This window comes from Empidonax traillii, unplaced genomic scaffold (genome assembly GCF_003031625.1).
Source record: "Empidonax traillii isolate 1590-97213 ecotype Southwest subspecies unplaced genomic scaffold, ASM303162v1 scaffold1374:size120139, whole genome shotgun sequence".
NCBI lineage: Eukaryota > Metazoa > Chordata > Aves > Passeriformes > Tyrannidae > Empidonax > Empidonax traillii.
Window position 1 is genome coordinate 26,511 of NW_020956567.1, and position 19,116 is coordinate 45,626.

Consider the following 19,116-nt stretch of genomic DNA (forward strand, 5'->3'; position numbering starts at 1 on the left):
TTCTCCCACTCCCATTCAGCATTCCTGCTCCTTCCTTCCAGTGCCAAGTGTTGTAAGAAAAGCCCATTAGCATCCTGCCTGAATTGATTAATCAATATGTGGTGTATTAGATCATCTTCTCCCAAACTGCCTCTGGTACCACGTGCAAAACCCAGAGGCTACTATTGGGGTATTGATTTTGGGGGTTGCTTTGGAACTCTTAACAGTGTCATGCCAGACATCCATTAATCTCGCTGGGAACAGGTTCCTGGATGAGCTGCTGTTGAGTGTTCGTTGTATATCATGTCTGAGACCCCAGCTGTAGGTTGTGGTGCTCAGTGGGTTCACTTCTCTGTCAGGTCTGAGGGTCTCTGGACGTTCTGCTTGTTGGGTGGAGGGTTGTTGTTCCACAGGGCCCCTCAGTTCATGTAAATTATGCCAGGAGCCATCTCTGCCCCCTGTCCCTCGGCCCTGAGTGCTGTCACCCCCTCCCTGTGCTGCCCTGCTTGCTGAGGACCTGCCTGTGCCTTTGCTGAGAGAATCTGTGGGTGGAGAAGCTCCACCCTGTGCATCCCTCATCCTCTTCACAGCTTCACTCACATGGCAGTTTTCTGGCCACTTGGCTTTTGTTGTGGTGTCTTCTGTGCCTACTCTGAGTTCACCAAATTTAAAAAAGGAGACAAAACCCCAAACCAGGGGCTGCAGTGACTGAAACCCTCTGTGGTGGCTCATGGTGGATTCAGCTCTCAGACTGCAGGAGTGGCAGGAGTGCAGTTTTGGTCACAGAATCCCACCTGGGCTGGTGGAAGGTGTCTCTGGTGGAACAGGATGAGCTTTAAGGTTCCTCCCAACCCAAACCACCCCATGACTGTGTAAGCTGCTGTCCCTCAGGCTCAGCAGAGCCCTTCCTTCACCCCTTCCCTGCCGTGTCCAGGGCCACAGGGGTTCTGCTGGGACAGGTTTGTCACCCTGCTCGTGCAAATCCCCTCCAATCCTGCTGTCAGAGCTGCCAGCCCTGCTTGGGGGCCGTTCCTCAAGGCTGAAATCTCTGTGATGCCAGGCAGTCTGGGGCTCAGACCCAGCCCAGGAACGTTGAGGTTACAACTTCCTCCTTAATGGGTCGTTCATTTCCTTCTGAAAAAGGCTGGTTGATTGATTGATTGCTTTGCATCACCAGGGCTTTGTTAGTGCTCCCCTCTTCCTGCTGCTCCATTGATTGGGGGGTGTTTGGAAGAGTCAGGATTTTCAGTGGTGATGGTAGGGATCTGTCACAGGGTGAAATGTGCCTTTTTAGTTCAGCATTAATCGAACTATTTAATCTGCTCTGTCCTGAAAGCAGACTTGAGACTGAAAAAGCTGCTTTGTGGTGCCATCGGGCAGACTGAAGAGTTTGGTGCCAAGTGACGTTCAGGAATGTGGGAACTTGGCCTTGGGTTGGATGGTTTGGGCTCAGGTCTGTCCAGAGCAAGCACTTAATTGAGAAGGGTTATTTAGTCACTCCCAAAGGATTGAGATGACTTTCTGTGTGGTCCAGAGACAGCCTTCCCACAGTTTTAGAGAGACTTCAGCACAGGCTTTGCATTAAACAACCTACCTTGCAAATATCCATGTCTTCTCCTGTGATAAATTGAGGAATTAGGAGGGCAAGGAGAAAGCAAGTTGTCAAATCTCAGCCCGTTTTCTCCTGGCTAATCCACTGTTTGCACTTTCAGAGAGTTTCCTTTTAATTGGGGCCAGTGAAATCTTTCCAGCAAGACTTTACCTGGAGGGTGATTTATGCTTGAAGCGAAAAGGCTGAGTCATCAGTTGGGTGAAATGCTTTGATAATAAGCTCAGGAAAAGGCCTTCCTGCCTCAGCAGCACAAAAGCAGTGGAACAATTACTCCAAACAAGCATTTCTGGGAGCTGTGGCCTGTTTGTACTCAGAGTCAAGGAGCAACAGGTGATTTAGGAAAGGTGGTGATGGGGAAGAACCTTTTCTCCAGCAAGTGGAGTGCATTTACCTCTTGTAATTCAGGCCTTCAGCGTGGTCTGGGACTGCACTGGAACAGAGAAACTAAACTGTTTCCCTCGGTGTGGGAGGGCTCAGAGCCACAGTCCAGTGTTCTGAACAGCACTTCAGTCTGATCCAGTGCAGACAGAGCAGAGATCCCTCAAGGATGGGCTGAGCATCTTCTAGATAATGAAATTAGGGAAAAAAACCACCTCCCTGGAGCACCAGCTCCTCGTGGGCTGCAATGCTGCTCAAGTGCCACACGCCCTGGAGTGGCAAACCTGCTCTCTGCAGCAGGGATCAGGCTGGTCCCAGGCTGGTCCAGGGACAGCAGCTGTATCTCCCCACGGTGTGGACCAGCCCCTGCACTGGTTGATGCCCCATCCCCACCCTGGTGTGGTGGTGCTGACGCAGACCCTGCTCTGGGCTCTGTCACTCAGCACCTCGTGGTGCTCACCTGGAGCTTCTCTCCGGGGTTGGGGTGATGGGGGACACTGAGGGGCCACTTTGAGGGAGCCAGGGCTGAAATGAGTGGCAGCTGGTGATCAGACTGTCTCTTGGGACTGTTAAATTTATCCACCATTTCCCATAAACGTTTTTATATGCTCAGTGTTGGTTATGCTGTCAGCACAGCTCTCTGCACTCTGTAACCAGGGGCTGCTGGAGCTGCAGGATGCTGAGGGAGGACATGCCCAGGGGTGGATTCCAAGTTCTTGGCAAACTAAGGTGTGGAATCTGTGTATAAAAAGAACCGCAGAGGCTGAGTACTGGGGTGGGAGGAAATAATGCAGCTGCTGAGCAAGGGAAGCTGCGATGCCCTGGGCTCTGTGGCCAGATCTTCCTCCAGACCTTGTCTTCAAATCAAACAGCGGGATTTCACATCACCTTGTTTACATCTCCCTGTTTGTGAATGACAGTGATTCATCTCTTGCTAACATTGGCTGGCTGGGGGTGTAAAGCCTTTTCAAGAGGCAATAGTACAACTCTTTGTTTCCTTTTCTGAGCAGTAATTCTCAGCTTGGCTCGTGCAAGAACCTTATTGTCCATGGTGAAACAATCTCCTGTTTGCAAAGTGAGAAAAGCTTCAAAAGCTTTGTGCCTGACGACAAATTCTCCAACTGAAATAATTATTTTACTGTGCTTAGTAGAGGCATTAATTACAAAGCCTGTCAATGGAGAGGAGACGGCTGGTGTAGAGCTGTGGCTGTGGTGAGCTTGGAGTGCTTTCCATGGTGTCCTCAGGGGATTGGGAAGGTGTTGGAGCTCCTTGCCGTGGTTCCTACACAGGTTTGATCCTTACACTGTTTGATTTCCGTGAGGTGCAGCCGTGCCTTTGACATGGAGGTGCTCGATGAGCTCCCAAGGAGCTGAGGAGGGTGTTTGTGGTCCCAGTTCTCCCTCAGAAAATCATGGGTCGACTCTGATTCATCTCGAGGTCGGCAGGAATCTTGGTGTTGACTTTCAAAGAGCTGGGGTTTCACCTTTCATCTTTTCTCCACAGGAATTCAAAGCTACAGGGTGGAATTTGCTTTGCAGAGTAGGGGCTCCTTGCAGGAAAGGAGAAATGTCAGAGTGTACACTCACTGGCTTTTGATATTAATGGCAAGAGGTTTTTCATGTTTCTTCTATTTTCTACTGACAAATATTAGTGTCCAGTGGGTATTTCAAGTCTGTGGACTGGACCTAACCTAATATGCTTGTAAGTAGGAATGAACAGTTCAAATAAAATATAAGCCTACCTTAAATTGGATCCCAACTAGAACTTTACCCTCACTGAATTATAACAGCTTATGATTCACTTGGTATTTTCATTCCTCTTTGTGTTTTTGAATTTCTTGAATTCACCCCAGTGAGATCTCCCCTCAGTCTCCTCCTCTCCAGCTGAGCACACCAAGTGCCCTGATGTGTTTGGTGTTCGTGGCACTCCCTGTTGAGCCAGGCTGATTTTAATTTGCTAATAAGAACCAGGCATCTCGTGTGTGCACAGAAAGAAGAATTCCCAGTCTCTGCTGAGGGGTTAAATGCTGATTTCTTGTGTTTCAGCATCACCAGTCACCTCCAGGAAAGGTTCAGGAGCAGGCACTGAGAGCCTGGAGCAGCTTTGAGTGCAGGATTGGTGTTGTGGGTGAGAGTGGAAGGTTTAGATAAAATTTACTTTAAAAGCCCTTTCACTGAGCGACAAGGTGCAGAAAGGACTCCCTTGTTTCCTAAACTCCTCCTCATACAGGAGTTTGGGCGTGGCTGAATCCAACCTTAGCCTTGGGTCATGTCAATGGTTTAAATTTAAGGAATTACAGAGACTCACCTACAGACTCACCTACCACCCATGTGAAGCTGTCAGGCAGAAACCCAGTGGTGAGAAAATACCCAAACTTTCCATGTCTCAGAACCCTCCCTAGGACTCCAAACTGTCCTGGTGGACTGGATTTCTCAACTCCCATTTCCCCAGAGAGAAGCCTCACACCAGGCTCTGGAATAATGTACCTGCCACTAATGACAGCTGGTCAGATATTTATAATCCAGTTTTAAACACCAGTAAAATCGGTGTTTTCATCAACAGATTTGTAGTTCAGCTGGGAAAATCCCTCTTAGACACTGGAGAAGCAGCACAAGCTTCTCCTGCCCAGCTGAGCTGCTCTGTGAGGGAAAAGCATGTGGAGATTGGAGGGATCTGTCCAACTGATGGATCCTGTGGGAGCTGATGAGCTGTCAGGACAACAGCCCTACCCCAGCCTAAACCCTGCCTTGGCTGATATCCATTATTCATGCTATCCTCATGGATTTGGGAGGGCTGGAGGGCCTGTTTGCCAAAGGGCTGGATTCCCAGGTCTTTCAGGGATGCAGTGTTGCTGTGCATAATTCCTCAGCTGGGGTGTTTTTGCAGAAATCCAAAGGCATTGTAACAGGAAATGTGGAACATGCCTAAGGCTAAAATGCTTTTGAAATATTGAGATGCCAAGAGGGGTGTGCTGGAGGTCTCTGACCATGCCTGGGCCTCCATCTGTCTGCAAACACAGACTGATGACCCCCTGCCCACGTGGACATCCTTTCTTAAGTAAAACAGGACTGAGCCATTTCAGCCCTGGCTGAGCAAATCACCCTGCTCAGGAAAGCACTTGAGCAAATGTGCAGAGAGTTGAAGTGCCTCACTGAATCTTCTGGGTTTTATTTGATGTTCCAGGGAAGATAAATTCAAACTGCCTGTGGGGTGGCCACCTCCAGGTTCGACAGGAGACATTTAAGATAGAAAGCAGGAGAGTGACACGTATCATACAAACTTCAAGAGCCCCTTCAGCAGAGCAATTGCTCTCTGGAAAGGGCTGAAGTCTCTCCAAACAGCAGCACAATCACCAGGGCTTGTCAGGGAGCGAGAATTCCAGCTGAAGGGATTCCCTTGTAGCACTGAGGGTACACAAGCAGCTCTCCACAAGCCCCACAATTGCCTTCCCACCCAGGATGAGAAAGGCAGTTGTCTTTGGGTTGGGAGGGACCTTAAAGATCATCTTGTTCCACCCTGGGACACCTTCCACCAGCCCAGGTTGCTCCAAGCCCTGTCCAACCTGGCCTTGGACATTCCAGGGATGGGGCAGCCACCACCTCTCAGACAATCTCTTGTTTTTTCTCCAACTGATAAAATTCCTGGCACTACAGACACTTTCAAACAGGAAATTTTTAATCCATTTTTTTTTCTGCAACATTTTTATTCTTTTTTTTGTGTTCTTTGTGCCCCTGGAAATGTCCAAGGCCAGGCTGGACAGGGCTTGGAGCAACCTGGGCTGGTGGAAAATGTCCCTGCCCATGGCAGGGGTGGAGGGAAGGAAATGATCTTTCAACTCCTTTCAACCCAAACTATTCTATGATTCTAAAATCCAACAAATGCTCTGCAAGTCCCTTGCAGGAGGAAAACTGCCCAGTAACTGTGGAAAACAATTCATCACAACAAACCAGTTCCCAGGTTGTTCCCTCCCAGTGAAGGCTCTTGGAACACAGAGCAGAGATGGTCTCTTTATTTTCGACAGACTTAATGAGTTTACACTACAGTAAATATTTTCACACTTAAATTTGGAATTTCACAGCAGTTTTCATTTAAATTTGGCACAACCTGGCAAGGATTGTGATTAGGAAAAGTCTTTTTTCTAAAATTTCTTTTTTCTTTCCTGTCATAGACAGTCTTTTTCTGTTTAAAATGTCTTCAGAAAACCTTGTGAAGCCTCTTCAGGATGGAACCAAGAGGGTTCACCCATGACCAGCTGGGTTTTTTGCCTGAAGCAGGAAAATAGTGGGGGATAAAACAGCTTTGGACCCTTGTTCTGAGTGGGGTTTGCATTGACAAAGGGCTGTTGGACCTGGGGGGCTTTGCTGTGCTCCAGAGTCTGGGGGACTGAGCTCTGAGCTCATTCTGTGAGCTGGAGAGGTACCTACAAGGATATTTTCTGCTTATAATTAACTTATAAAAACTTCTGGTAATAACTAAACTTATAATTAAGGGGAGGAGCTGTACTGCTGGAGGTTTAGTTTCATTAGAAGACAGAATGAGAAGGTGACCAAGCCTAAACTGATCAATGCTCTGCTCAGTCTCCACCCTCTGCTGCAGAATGCAGGTGTGTAAGAGCCTATTGTTGGGATTTTATATGATGGAATTGAGATTTTAATTGATTAAACCAGTTTTCTGCTTTGAAAACTGCTTGGGAAGCTTTTGCTGGTGAAGTTTGGAGGGAAAAGAAGAAACAAGAATCAGGCAGGGACCAGATCTGCATTTCAGATGATGGAGAAGCCTGTGCATTATTCTTAGGACTATCATTAAATGTAATGATTTGGGGCATGGACTCACAATTCCCTCTGTCCAGAGCCAGAAGATGATGGAGTACTGGGTTGTTGGAGTGCTCTGGGAACAGCTCTGTGTGACTGGCTCTGTGTTGCTGACTGAGGGGCTGCAGCCCCAGCGACTGCTGAGTGGGAGGAAAAGTTTATTCTGCACCTGCTCACTAGACCAGCAAAACTCTGCTTTGGTCTGAATGCAGCCTTGCCTGAATATCACAGGATCCACGAGCAACCAGGGTGACCAGGGCTCTAAATGTGTGTGTCTGTGTTATAAATGTGCAGGAGAGCGAATATTTCCCCCTCCTGGTGACTTCAGGAGCACATCTGGGGACAGCTGTGGCTCTTCACCAGCCATCCTGGTGCAGAGTTACAGCTTGGCTGGGTCACTGTGCCATTAACATCCTGTGTGACCTTGCAGAAAGGGCTCAAAGGTGTAAAATGCGGCTTCATGGAATCATGGAATGGTTTGGCTTGGAAGGGACCTGAAAGATCATCTCATTCCAACCCCCTGAGATGGGCAGGGACACCTTCCACTAGACCAGGTGGCTCAGAGCTCCATCCAACCTGGACTTAAATCTTCCAGGCAGCTCCAGTCCCATAACTGTGGGGTTCAGAGAGGGGCTGGTCAGGTGTTTTCTGGGGTAATTCTTCCTCTTGGGCACCTCCACCCTAGTTCTGACCTCCCTTATTGTGAATGTGCATGACTCGTTCCCAATGTCAAGTTTACATTCATAATTCAAGTCCACAGCTGTTTAAAAATAAAAGACAGGAGAGGAGAAACTACAAAAGAAAAAAGCCCCAAACCATTAAAAAAATAGGTGGAGTCCCTTGGCCAGCCTGTTGTTTTTGCCAGTGAAAGAGCTTTTGCCAGTGCCAGGCAAGCACACTCATGAATAAAGCAGCTGAGTGAATCTACACGAGCTGGGGAGAGAATGAATTTTTTATCAAGGAGCCCTGTTAGCATATTTACTATTGATTTATTGGATGGAGGCATAAAACATCAGCACTTTTGCTTTTGCCTTCTCCCCAGCTCTGTAAGGGGAGAAACAAAGGGGAAGGATTTGCTTCTATTGAAAGTTGGCTGAATTAACGTTGTGATTGCATGTCGTGATGGGAGTTAAAACTGCTCCTACACAGCCAGTGGTATTGGAGCAAAATTAAAATGCTGCCAGCTTTCAAGGATTTTACCAAGAGCCTGCTGGTATTTTGGGTTGTTTTTTTTTTATGAGTCCCATGGAAGAGGTTAGAAGGGTGTCTGTAGGGATTTGGGTTAGGCTTAGCATGGTGGGTGCACCCTGATACAAATGCCAGGGCAGGGGGTGGAAGCAGCTGGGAGCTGAGCAGAGGTTGGGTAGAGGGAGCCATGGCAGCTGGGCTTGTTGGGAAGAGCACTCCAGGGGCCTGAGAGCTTGTATGGGCTTTAAATGCATGAGGCACAGATCTCTGGGTCTCCACTGTGACCCCAAAAGTGTCCCTTAGATGTCTCAGAGGGAACTGTGCAGCACCTTTCTCTGGGAGAACTGGGCTGTCAAGTTTAATCATCAATCCCAATGCTCGAGGTGCTCCCGGAGCCAGGCTTGGTGTGGGCACAGCTCAGGGGGTGCTGCTGAAGGCCCTGCTGCTCTTTCTAACCCAGAAGGCTCAGGAGCAGTGAAAGAGCCCTCAGTGAACTTCTGGATGTAACTCTGGCACGTCACATCCAGCGTTTCATTCCTCCTGCCTCCTTCTCGGGTTAGACCTGCGGTCAGGCTCAAGTGACCCTGAGAGCCAGCCAGGCCTTAATGTTTGAGCTGGAACAGAAAAATTGATTTGATCTCTTGTCTTGTGCTGCTTAATGAGCCAGCCTGGAGCTGGGCCACAGCCCAAACCCTGGTGGCTCTGTGGATGGAGGGCTCAGGGCAGGCAGAGCTTTTGCCTGGTGTTTGTCGCTGTCTCCAAAGTCTGGCTCGTCCTGGCTGGTTGTGAGCGAGGCAGAGCAAACACAGCAAGTCCCTGCCCTGCCCTGAGCACAAGGCAACCCAGCAAAGGCTCAGAGAAGGCTGGTTAATCAGCTGCATTTCAGCACATTTCGTTTTTTAGGGGCTTTGCTGGTGGCATGGAGCTGTGGATCTGTCACCAAGTTTGGGCTTCAAATGAATAAATAAACGACAAACGATCCTTTGGCAGCGACGAACCTGCTGCACTCCCTTTGCAGGCTTATGTGGTTTCTCTTCTCCCATCTGTTCCTTCCTCCAGCTCCTCCTCATGGGCTGGATCTGCATCTCCCCTAGCCTGGCTGACAGCAATTCCAGGCCTCATAGAACCATGGAATATCCTGAGCTGGAAGGGACCCACGAGGATCAGTCCTCACTGAGTGGGATCCACTTGCTCCAACTGGAGATGTTTGGTTGACAGGATGGGAACTGAAGAAGAGCCTCCAAATATAAAACCTGGCTTTGCTCTGGTAATCCCAGGACAGCAGTCCCAGGCACTTCCCCCTTTTCTCTGTTGGGAAATACCTGGAATTTACTTCCTCCCTCTCATCGTCGCTGGCTCTTTCTTCCCTCATGTGTTGGGGAAGAGGGGTAGGATGAATGTCCTTGTATCCTCCAAACCCACCCGTGGAGGGCAGGGGAACAGGGAAAGGAAAGAGCTGATAGCAAAGAGAGAGGAATGGAAAAACAAAACAGGGAATGAAGAACTGGCACTGCTGGGCTGGGATAGAGCTTGTGGGTTCCTTCCAACTCAGACTTCTGTGACTCACCTCAAAAGACAGAGGAAGACAGGGATTGCAAAAGGCTTTCAAAACCAAAATGGGAGATCAGGCTGCTCCTGTGTTCCTGCTCCCATTCTCCCTGTGTTCTTACTCCTTTTTTCCCTGCATTCCTACTCCTGTTTTCTCTGTGTTCCTACTCCCACTTTTCCTGTGTTTCCTACTCCCATTTTCCCTGTGTTCCTACTCCCATCTTCCATGCTCCTACCCCCATTTCCTCTGTGTTCCCACTCCCGTTTCCCGTGTTCCTAATCTCATTTTCCCTGTTTTCCTACTCTTATTTTCCCTGTATTCCTACTCCCATTCTCCCTCTGTTCCTACTCCCATTCTCCTCTCCTGTTTTCTCCTCAGCCTCTCCCATGCTGGGTTTGCCTGGAGCAGGGCTGGTCTGTGGAGGGGTTGGTTGCTCCTCTCAGCTGAGTCACTGATCAACTGACACAGATATTTCTGAAGATGTTGGGCTATTTGGAGAAGTGCTCGTCACGTGTTGGATCCAGAGCCCGTTCCTTGAGGAAGGATTTATGCAGACATGGAGCATATCAGTTATCCCAGGGGGTATTTACTTGCAGCAGGGCTCTAAGTATTATTACCTGTGGGAAATGCTCTGAAACACCACACTTTGGCTTGTTCATTGGGTGACTCCTTCTGCAGAGACACTCGAGGTGGCATCAGGTCCACGCCTGGCTGAAATAAAATGCTCTGAAATGCTCTTTTTCCAAGCAAATTTGCTCTTGCAGATATGCTTGGGAACAGTGACCAAAAAGCACCCCAGATAACAAGAAAAAGGCCCCAGTATAAGTTGGAATTAATGCATTTTGTGCCCGTTGGTGTCTGAGAGCCCCTCTGTGGGAGCTCTGCCTTTGGGCAGCAGGGTGAGCTTGGTGATCCTGTTTACAGGAGGAGGAGGAGAATTTGTGTCTTTACTTTCATTTTTTTTCCTTTTCCCCCCCCTTTTCCCCTTTATTTTAATTTTTCCTTTTCCTTTTGGGTTTTTACTTTCCTTTTTACTTTTCCTTTAACTTTCTTTGGGTCTTTCCTCTTTATCTTTTTTTCCCCTTTTTTCCTTTTTTTTTTCCTTTTTTTTCCCTTTTTTTTTTTTTTTTTTTTTATCCCCTTCCTCCTTTTTCCCCTTTTTCCTCCTTTTTCCCTTTCCCCCCTTTTTTTCCCCTTTTCCCCTTTCCTCTTTTCTTTTTGGGTTTTCACCTCCCTTCTCCTTTTCCGTTCTTTGAGCCTTTCCTTCCCTTTTCCCTCGTTTCTCATTCCCTTCCTTCACCCCGGATTCTCCACTCGAAAGAGAGGAATTTGCATTTCCCTGAGCACTCAGTAAATGCCCACGTGGCATTTCACTTCTCAGCAGTTCCCTGAAGAGCTCCCTGGTGGTCGATGAATGCGGGGAAACTTTGTCACACCCTAAAACACCCTCCCCTCCCTCCTCACCGGTGCTTACTCAGGGAGCAAGGATGGCTGTTTGGTGACAGGAAAGTGCTGAGTAAGCAGCTGTGGAGCTGCAATCCCCGGGAACACTCCTGGTTTCCTTGCAGACTCCTTGTCTGTGTGTGCAGATTCCGGGCACGGTGCCACCCTGGCCTTAATTGCAGCCCAGATGAAGGGAGGGCCGTGGTTCCCTCCTGCTGCTGCCTCAGTTCACATGGAAATGCGATGCCGACGCTCAGCACACGGGCAAGGGTTGAGATGGGGAGAGGAGAGGCTGCTGGAAAAGCCTGCCCAGAGTTAGATCACCTACAAATGCCTCTTGGGCCCGGAGCGGGGTCAGCCTGGAGCTGTGGAACTCCCAGAACCGTGGAATCATTTGGGTTGGAAAAGGCCTGTAAGGTCATCGAGTCCAACCATTCCCCAGCCCTGCCCAGGCCACCCCTAACCCAAGTGCCACAGCCACATGTGGCATCTTTTAAATCCCTCCAGGGATGGTGATCCCACCCCTGCCCTGGGCAGCTGTGCCAGGGCTTGATGAGCCTTTCCATGAAGAAATTCCTCCTGATGTCCAACCTGACCCTCCCCTGGTGCAGCTTGAGGCTGTTTGCTGTTGTTTTATTTCCTGTTACTGGGGAGCAGAGACCAACAACCCCCAGCTCCCCCCTCCTGTCAGGGAGTTGCAGAGCCAGAAGGTCCCCCCTGAGCCTCCTTTTCTCCAGGCTGAGCCCCCCCAGCTCCCTCAGCCCCTCCTGCTGCTCCAGCCCCTTCCCAGCTCCGTTCCCTTCCCTGGACACGCTCCAGCCCCTCAGTGTCTTTCTTGTTATGAGGTGCCCAAAACTGAACCCAGCACTGGAGGTGCCCCAGCAGTGCCCTCACCAGTGGGACAGGCATTGCCCTGGGCCCGTGCCCCCCCTATTTCTGGCACAGCCCAGGGGCCATTGGCCTCTTACCCACCTGGCCACACCTGGGCTCACCTTCAGTGGCCGTCACCAGCACACCCAGAGCCTTTTCCAACGTTCCAACCCCTCTGCCCCAGCCTGGAGCGTTCCATGCTGTTGTTGTGACCCAAGGGCAGGACCCAGCACTTGGTCCTGCTGCCCCTCACCCTGCTGACCTCACTCAACCCACAGATTCAGACTGCCCAGATCCCTCTGCAGAGCCCTCCTGCCCTCCAGCACATCCACATCCCACCCAACCTGGTGTCATCTGCAAACTGACTGAGGGAGCATCCCCTTATCCACGTCATGTCCAGAGCCATCAGATGAATCTTCTCACTGGAGCCGATGACAAATCGTGCTGTGGGTGGTGGGACAATCAGCTTGGTTCATCAGTTCTTTTGCTGGCCTTTCAGCTGCTGAACACAACAGAACTAACCATCAGGGGTGGATGAGCCACGGAAATCCAAGGGGAATCTCCTCTGCCCTGCAGGTTCTGTGTGGTATTTTGTTTCTGAGGTGAATTAATATTTGGTTTTGTCTCTCCCTTTTTCTTTGTTTCCAGACAAATGATGCTGCAGGAAATACCTGGAATTGGCTTTACTTCATCCCTCTCATCATCATTGGCTCTTTCTTCATGCTCAACTTGGTGCTGGGCGTCTTATCAGGGTAAGAAGAACACCAATGACTTGTTTGTCCCCACCTGGATGTGAAAAGGGAAGATGTGTTGGTTTTAGTGAGTAGATGTAACTGGGAGAGCTGGGTGATACATCCCACTGTGCATTGTCCCCCTTCCCACTTTTCCTACCCTGCATGCAGTGGGATATTTCTATAAGACTGTAGAACCTTGGGATGGGGATAGGCTGGTGAATAATCACCACTTGAGAGGATTCTGAACCCAGACCCAAGAGCTGAGTGAACTCCCTGTAATTCCACTGACCTGGGCCTGTGCAGCCAACACTCCTGTGCCACCTTGAAACCCCACCAGGAACCCACTGGTGCCAAAATAATGCTGGAACTGGACATGGAAGTGTGGATAATGCACTTGGTGTAACTGTACAGCACAAGGGGAGGGGAAGCTCAAACTAAGGGAAGCTGAAAGATCTCAGGGGTTTGTTTGGCTGTGTTTTTTTCTGTTTTGGTTGTTTGTTTGTTTTGTTTGTGGGTTGTTTTGTTTTGTTTTGTTTTGTGTTGATGTTTTGTGGGTTTTGTTTTATTTGTTTAATCTCTCCCTGTTTAAGCCAATGTCTGGATTCTGGGGACCCACGGTCTCCTGATGTTCCAAACCCCAGGGGTCAGCCGAGGTTTTGGTGTTGTTGCATCTGAGTTTTGGGTTTGGACCGTTGCAGGAATTGAGCTGCCAAGCCTGAAGCTGAGCTGGAACGTCCCCAGCATGTGGGGAAATTTGATCTGGCATTAACAACCTGCCTCATCTCAGTGGTTTGCAGGCTCCTGAGCTCTGGCACCTCATTTTGCACAGCATTTCTTCTTAGATCAAGCAGGTGATTGAGACTCTATAGATGTATAAAGATTTAGATTTTTTTTTTTTCTGGCTCTTGGCAGCAGAGGAAGAAAAAAAGACTTGTTGCTGCTGTGTGGTAAAAGCCTTTCAGTGCTGCACCTTTGCTCCTCCTTTTTAAAGCTACCAGAGAAGAAAAAGTGTTTTCCAAAGCAGATATTAATGCAAAATGGTGCTATTTTGTAATTATTTTGGTCCTCAAAGCGCACAGCGTGGCAGGAGCAGGGAGGCAGCAATGCTGCTCATTCTTCTGTCACACTGGGGTCAGCCCACGGTGACTGGAATGATCCATGGGATTTAAAACTCCTGTTCCTTCGTGCTGGATTCCAATGTGTTTGGTGTGAGCAAAAGGCAGAGACCCTTGTCTGACTCTCCTGAAAGCCTCTTGCTGCTCAGGGCAAAATATGAATATTAGATAAGTATGAATCTGCTCTTAAAAATGCAGTTCTGGGCACCGGGTCTGCCTTTGGTCGTGGTGAGGAGGAGATTTTCTTCTTCACAGAGGGAAGCTTTTAATTTCTGTTTGGCAGAGTGGATTGATTGATGGCCTTGCCTGGAATAATTCCTGGGGAGAGGCTGAAGGGAATAAACATCCCAGCTCAGGGGTGAGCACAGAGCTCAGCAGGCTCTTGGTGGGCCTGAAGCTACTGGGCAGGGAAGGAAAGTGAGGATAAAAACCCCTTCCCTGTGAGGGTGGTGAGGGCCTGGCATAGGTTGCCCAGAGAAGCTGGGCTTTTCCTTTTTTATCTTTCAGTGATCCTCGTTTTTAATCTGTTTTTTCCTTGTATATTTTCCCACTCTGACCAATTTTCCCCTGTCAATGTGTGTCCTGTGGCTCCATATTCTGCAGCCAAAAGCCCCAGACAGAACCAGAGGGGAAAAAAAAAAAAAAGAAAAGAAAAGATGCATTTCTTCTGGAGGTTATTCTTTACAGGGGTTTCTTCATGGAGAAAGGATTGTTGGAAAATGCATGTTGGCTTCCATAGGGTCCAGTTTCACTCCAGGACACGGAAACACCCCCATCCCACTGGCAGTGTCAGCAGCAGAGACTCTTGGCAATACCCCACATTCCTGTTTCAACAGAACCAAGCTGATTTGGGGTTAGGGGTTCTCCAAACAGCCCATGAGCAGGGTTAACTCAGCTGCTTCTTGTTTTCATGATCTGTGCACCCCGGCCTTGAATGTCACTCTGCTGGATCCTGGGGGAATACTCTGCCCTCCTTCTCCACACATTCCAGAGAGGGAAGAGCAGGGAGAACCAGGGGATGTAACACCCCCAGGAAACCACTGCAAAGCTGAGGTCAGCTCACTAGTGTGATCTTCATTACTGTCCTCTTTCCCTGTTAGAATCATAAACTATCCTGAGCTGGAAGGGACCCACAGGAACCACTGAGTCCAACTTGTTGGCCAGGTTGTATTTGCTTTTCCAGCATTTTGCCCTGTCACCACGAGCAGCAAGGGGTTAAGCTCCAGCCTGGACCTTGGAAAGCCACAGGAAAAGGTTTTCACAGAATCACAGAATATGCTGAGTTGCAAGGGACCCACAAGGACCACCGAGTCCAGCTCCTATTTTTCAGTTGTTGTTTTTGAGCTGTTTTTCCTTGTGTATTTGTTCCTCAGTGAGTGAAGAGGAAGCTGCAAATTTCTGAAGCAGATGTACAGTTGCTATCACAGATTATGGCAATATAATTAATCACAGAATCACAGAACTGTTTGGGTTGGAAGGGACCTTAAAGCTCAACTAACTCCTTCCACCCCTGCCATGGGCAGGGACACCTTCCACTAGCCCAGCTTGCTCCAAGCCCTGTCCAGCCTGGCTAAATCTGAAATGACAAGAACTTATCGAGCTTCCTACCCGCACTGGATTGTAGACAGCTTTGCCATAAATCTGAAAGGAATGTTCTGCCTTCCTGTGGTTCTTTGTGAGCCCCTGTCAACACCTAACAGATACCTGAAATAACTGGGCTTAGCTCCTGGTTTTCTTTGTTTGAGCAGTGGAGGGAGATGGAGCCAGTTAAGATCCCCAGCCTCATCTGCTCACAAAATGTCAAAGAAGAGATGATACTATGATTTTGAAATAAAGAGCAAACAACCTCTCCCCTCTTCTGGAATTACAGGGCAGGACGAGAGGAAATGGCCTCAAGCTGTACCTGAGAGGTTTAGATCGGATATTAGGAGCACTATTTTCATGGAAAGGGATGGAAAGTATTGGAACAGGCTGCCCATGGAAGTGGTGGAGTCAGCACCCCTGGGAGGGTGAAAAAAAAATGTGGATGTGACACTTGAGGACACGGTTCAGTGGTGACCATGGGGGTGGTGCTGGTTGACAGCTGGACTCAGTGATCTTAAAGCTCTTTTCCAACTGTAATGATTCCACAATTCTGTGATTCTGTAATAAAAGCAAAGGCAGGGAAGTGACAGGGAGATGGGAAAGTGTTGGTGAAAACATATTATAAAAATGACCCCCAATCTCAGGCCACAGCTGATGTGACAGAGCCCTCAGCAGCTGACTAAAGCTGTGATTAGAAGCATGTTGGGTCCATAGCTCAGCTTCCATGAGCCTCTGGTGCTGTACAGAGTGTCCTCCTCGTGTGAGCTGATCAAAGCCCTGCCAGAGCTCTTGTTCTTGGTTAATAATTAACAGCCTCCCAGAACGGCTCTGCTTTCTGCTCCTCTCCACTCCCCGTGCAAGGGAACATCAAGTCTGAGTATCCAGACTTTCCCAGTGATCCAAGGAAATGTGGGGTTGTTGCAAACACCTCATCTCTGGGGGTGCAAGGGGGATGTTGGCCTGTCCATGTCCTTTCAGATGCTGCAGTGAGTGCTGTGCCTGCCCAGCCCAGTGCTGAAGGTGGGCTCTGACTGGGGAAACTGGGAGCAGATCCCCTTTGCCAGCTGGCACATCACAAGCAAATACAGGCTGTGCTGTTTTCCTGCAGGAATTGAGGGTTTTCCTGGAGTGCTGCCGTGGTCAGAGGGGCACGGGTGAGCTGCAATCGAGCTCCTAAAATCCAGCAGGGTTGTTTAGGGGAGATATGGGGTCTCCCAGCAGGACACAGCATCCCATGTGCTGTGGAGCAGTGGGTTGGTGTCCCTGGTGAGGGATTTTCCTCTCTATTCCTCCTTTACATTCCCCCTGCTTTCTGCTTCCCTTCTCTGGTGCTTCATTCCTCCATGAGTTGATAAAACCCAACAGAAACCAATAGAGCAGAAAAATACAGATTATTTTTCTTCTGGGGGAACTTTCCCTGATGTGAGAGCTCAGAACTGTTCAGGGCCAGGAGAGCAGAGGCAGGAGCAGAGATTTCTCTCCCTTTTGACACTCTGAACACTCAGACGGCTTGTTTGCTTCTCCTTGTGAACCACAGAGGTCTGTCCACTCAAACAGGATGAGCTGCTGCCCATCCATGTGCTGGGAAGCACCTTGGGGTGACTGCCTGAGCCTGACACCTCCCCAACCCAAAGAAAAACAAAGAAAAAAAGGAAAAGGGAAATGAAAGAAATCATTAAAAATCAGTGAAATGAGGAGATTAGACACTTGGGTGAAGCTCTGCCTAGCCATCCACCCACCCACCCACCCCAAAGGATGAACCAGGTCTCGGTCACACTACAAAGCTGCCCTAAACCATGACAATCCACACTTTTGGAACTACTAATCCAGTTCCAGAAAGCTGGGGCCCTTGGTTGCCAGAAACTGAGCTTGCATTTTGTCAGGTGTCCAGTTCAGCAGCAGTGAAAATGTTCAGGGATTTTTGTAGCCATAAAACATTTTTGCTTGAAACATCTTCTCATGTCGACTGCACCGGGTGTTTATTCCTATTAGATTTTTTGTGACCCGGGTGGCAATAAAGGCATCCATCACAGGGAATGCAGCCATTCCATGGCAAAAGATTGGCTGCCTCTGTTGGCACCATGGGAATGCTCTGAGTGCAAGTCGTGTCAGGAGCCACTGACCCCAGATGCCTTCCTGTATTCCTGACACACGGTGTCGTTGGCTTTGGGGATGTCGGGGGACGTGGCTTCAATTCTGACCAGAAAATGCCCTGTGATGGCCCTGATGAATTTTTAATGGAATAGTTTGCAGTGAGGGGGGAAAGACACCCCTGCTGTTTGAGAACTGCTGCCCAACACTCGGTTTGTTTCCTGCTTTTGTCCTGGTTTCTTGCTCGGGCAGCTCCTGCCACCCAGGGATGGGCACCCACCCCCCCCCACACACCTTGGCTTCCCGGTGTTCCCTCCCTCAGCAGCAACTTCCAGTGCTGTTTTCCTCACCCTGCTGCTGTCCCCCTCCCAGCCCTCAGCCCCCTCTCAGCCCAATCAGTACCTTTTTCCCATAGATTGGTGGGATTATGGAGTTTTCTGCTGCTTGGGTGCCGAGGGGGGTACTTTAATTTTGCCTGGTGACGAGCTGCAGGATCCTGTACATCACATTTCTTTGGTTTGGTGCTTTGGATTCCACCATGCAAAGAGGATAAACGTTATCCTGGGATGCTGTGAGGAAGATGATTGAAGTTCTTTCAAGGTTAAGTGCTTCCTGGCACTGCTTTCCCTCAGCAGTGGGGAGCACCCAGGCTGGAGAGGCAGGGAGTGCTGGCCAGCCTGGGAATGATGCATTTGGATACTGAGAGTCTGTGCCTCTGGAGTGTGAAAAACACTGCTTGTCATGCCCTCAAATATTTATGGTGAAGCCTGAGGTATTTCCAGCCCAGCCAGTGAAGTGTGATGGTTGTTCCTGAGGTTTACTCAGCTGCAGGAACCCAGCGTGGAGAGGCACCACAAGGCCTGGGCGGGTGAGGGAGGGGGTTCCCTGCTCAGGTATTGCCATGACATGGGCCAGGCTGCTCTGTCCTGCCATGTGCAACCCCTGCCTCATGTTTTATGAGCCCATCTGGGCTGAGAACTGCAGGGAGAGAGGTCAAATGGATGCAGCATCTTTGTGACAGCAGGAGCCTGGCAGGGGACAGAGCCACAGGCTGTGCTGGCACCCTGCAGGGGTACAAGGGGCAGGGAAAAAGGGCTTTCACTCTTGAATTCTTTAATTTAACCCCTGCTGCATCCTGCTTGGAGCAATCTGCAGCCTGGATGCTCTCTGGGCACAGTCCCAATAAACACTCTCCCAGATCTCTGGCTCTCAGGGTTGGCCTTTGTGTCCCTGAGGTGTTTGTGGTGTCAGAGCAGCTCCTGGGGAGGGAGCACAGCCCCATCCTGCCCTCACCATCTCACTGACTTGCTCACTTCCATGACAGGTTTTCCCACCCTGAGGATTTTTGCCAGACTGAGATCATAAACCTTCAGCCTGCAGGACGTGCAGAGGCCGGGGAAGAACGAGCCTGATTAATTTGTCATGATGGCAAAGCGTTCTTCTGTCCTCCTTCCCCTCATTACAGGGACAATCATTCATTTCCCTGCAAATTTGTTCCCAGTTCACTGTTACCTGCTGTGATCTGACTTTGCCTGGTGTTAATTATTTGCAGCAGAAGAGTTGCATCATGGAGAGATATGAGATCCTGCTTGGTTTCTCCTTGCTTTTAGTCTTTTCCAAGGCTGTGCTTAAAAAGGAGGAGGGGGGTGGAAACAGAAGAAAAAAAATCTCATTTTTTTTCCCTTTTTTCTTGCTCATCACCCTTCCCAACAAAGCCATCATTGCAAACATGAAATATGGGAGAAGGATGTGTTTTTCTTG

At 49.3% G+C, this 19,116-nt stretch overlaps 1 protein-coding gene across 1 annotated transcript in view; it reads left to right on the forward strand.

Annotated features, from left to right (window-relative positions):
- LOC114069845 (voltage-dependent N-type calcium channel subunit alpha-1B-like) overlaps window positions 1–19,116 on the forward strand; it is a gene marked incomplete at its 5' end in the record, with an annotated part of 92,886 nt that overhangs the window by 8,863 nt on the left and 64,907 nt on the right. The window contains one exon of the mRNA XM_027906922.1: window positions 12,480–12,583. Within this exon, the coding sequence (XP_027762723.1) occupies window positions 12,480–12,583 (104 nt within the window). The remainder of the gene's footprint in view (window positions 1–12,479; window positions 12,584–19,116) is intronic.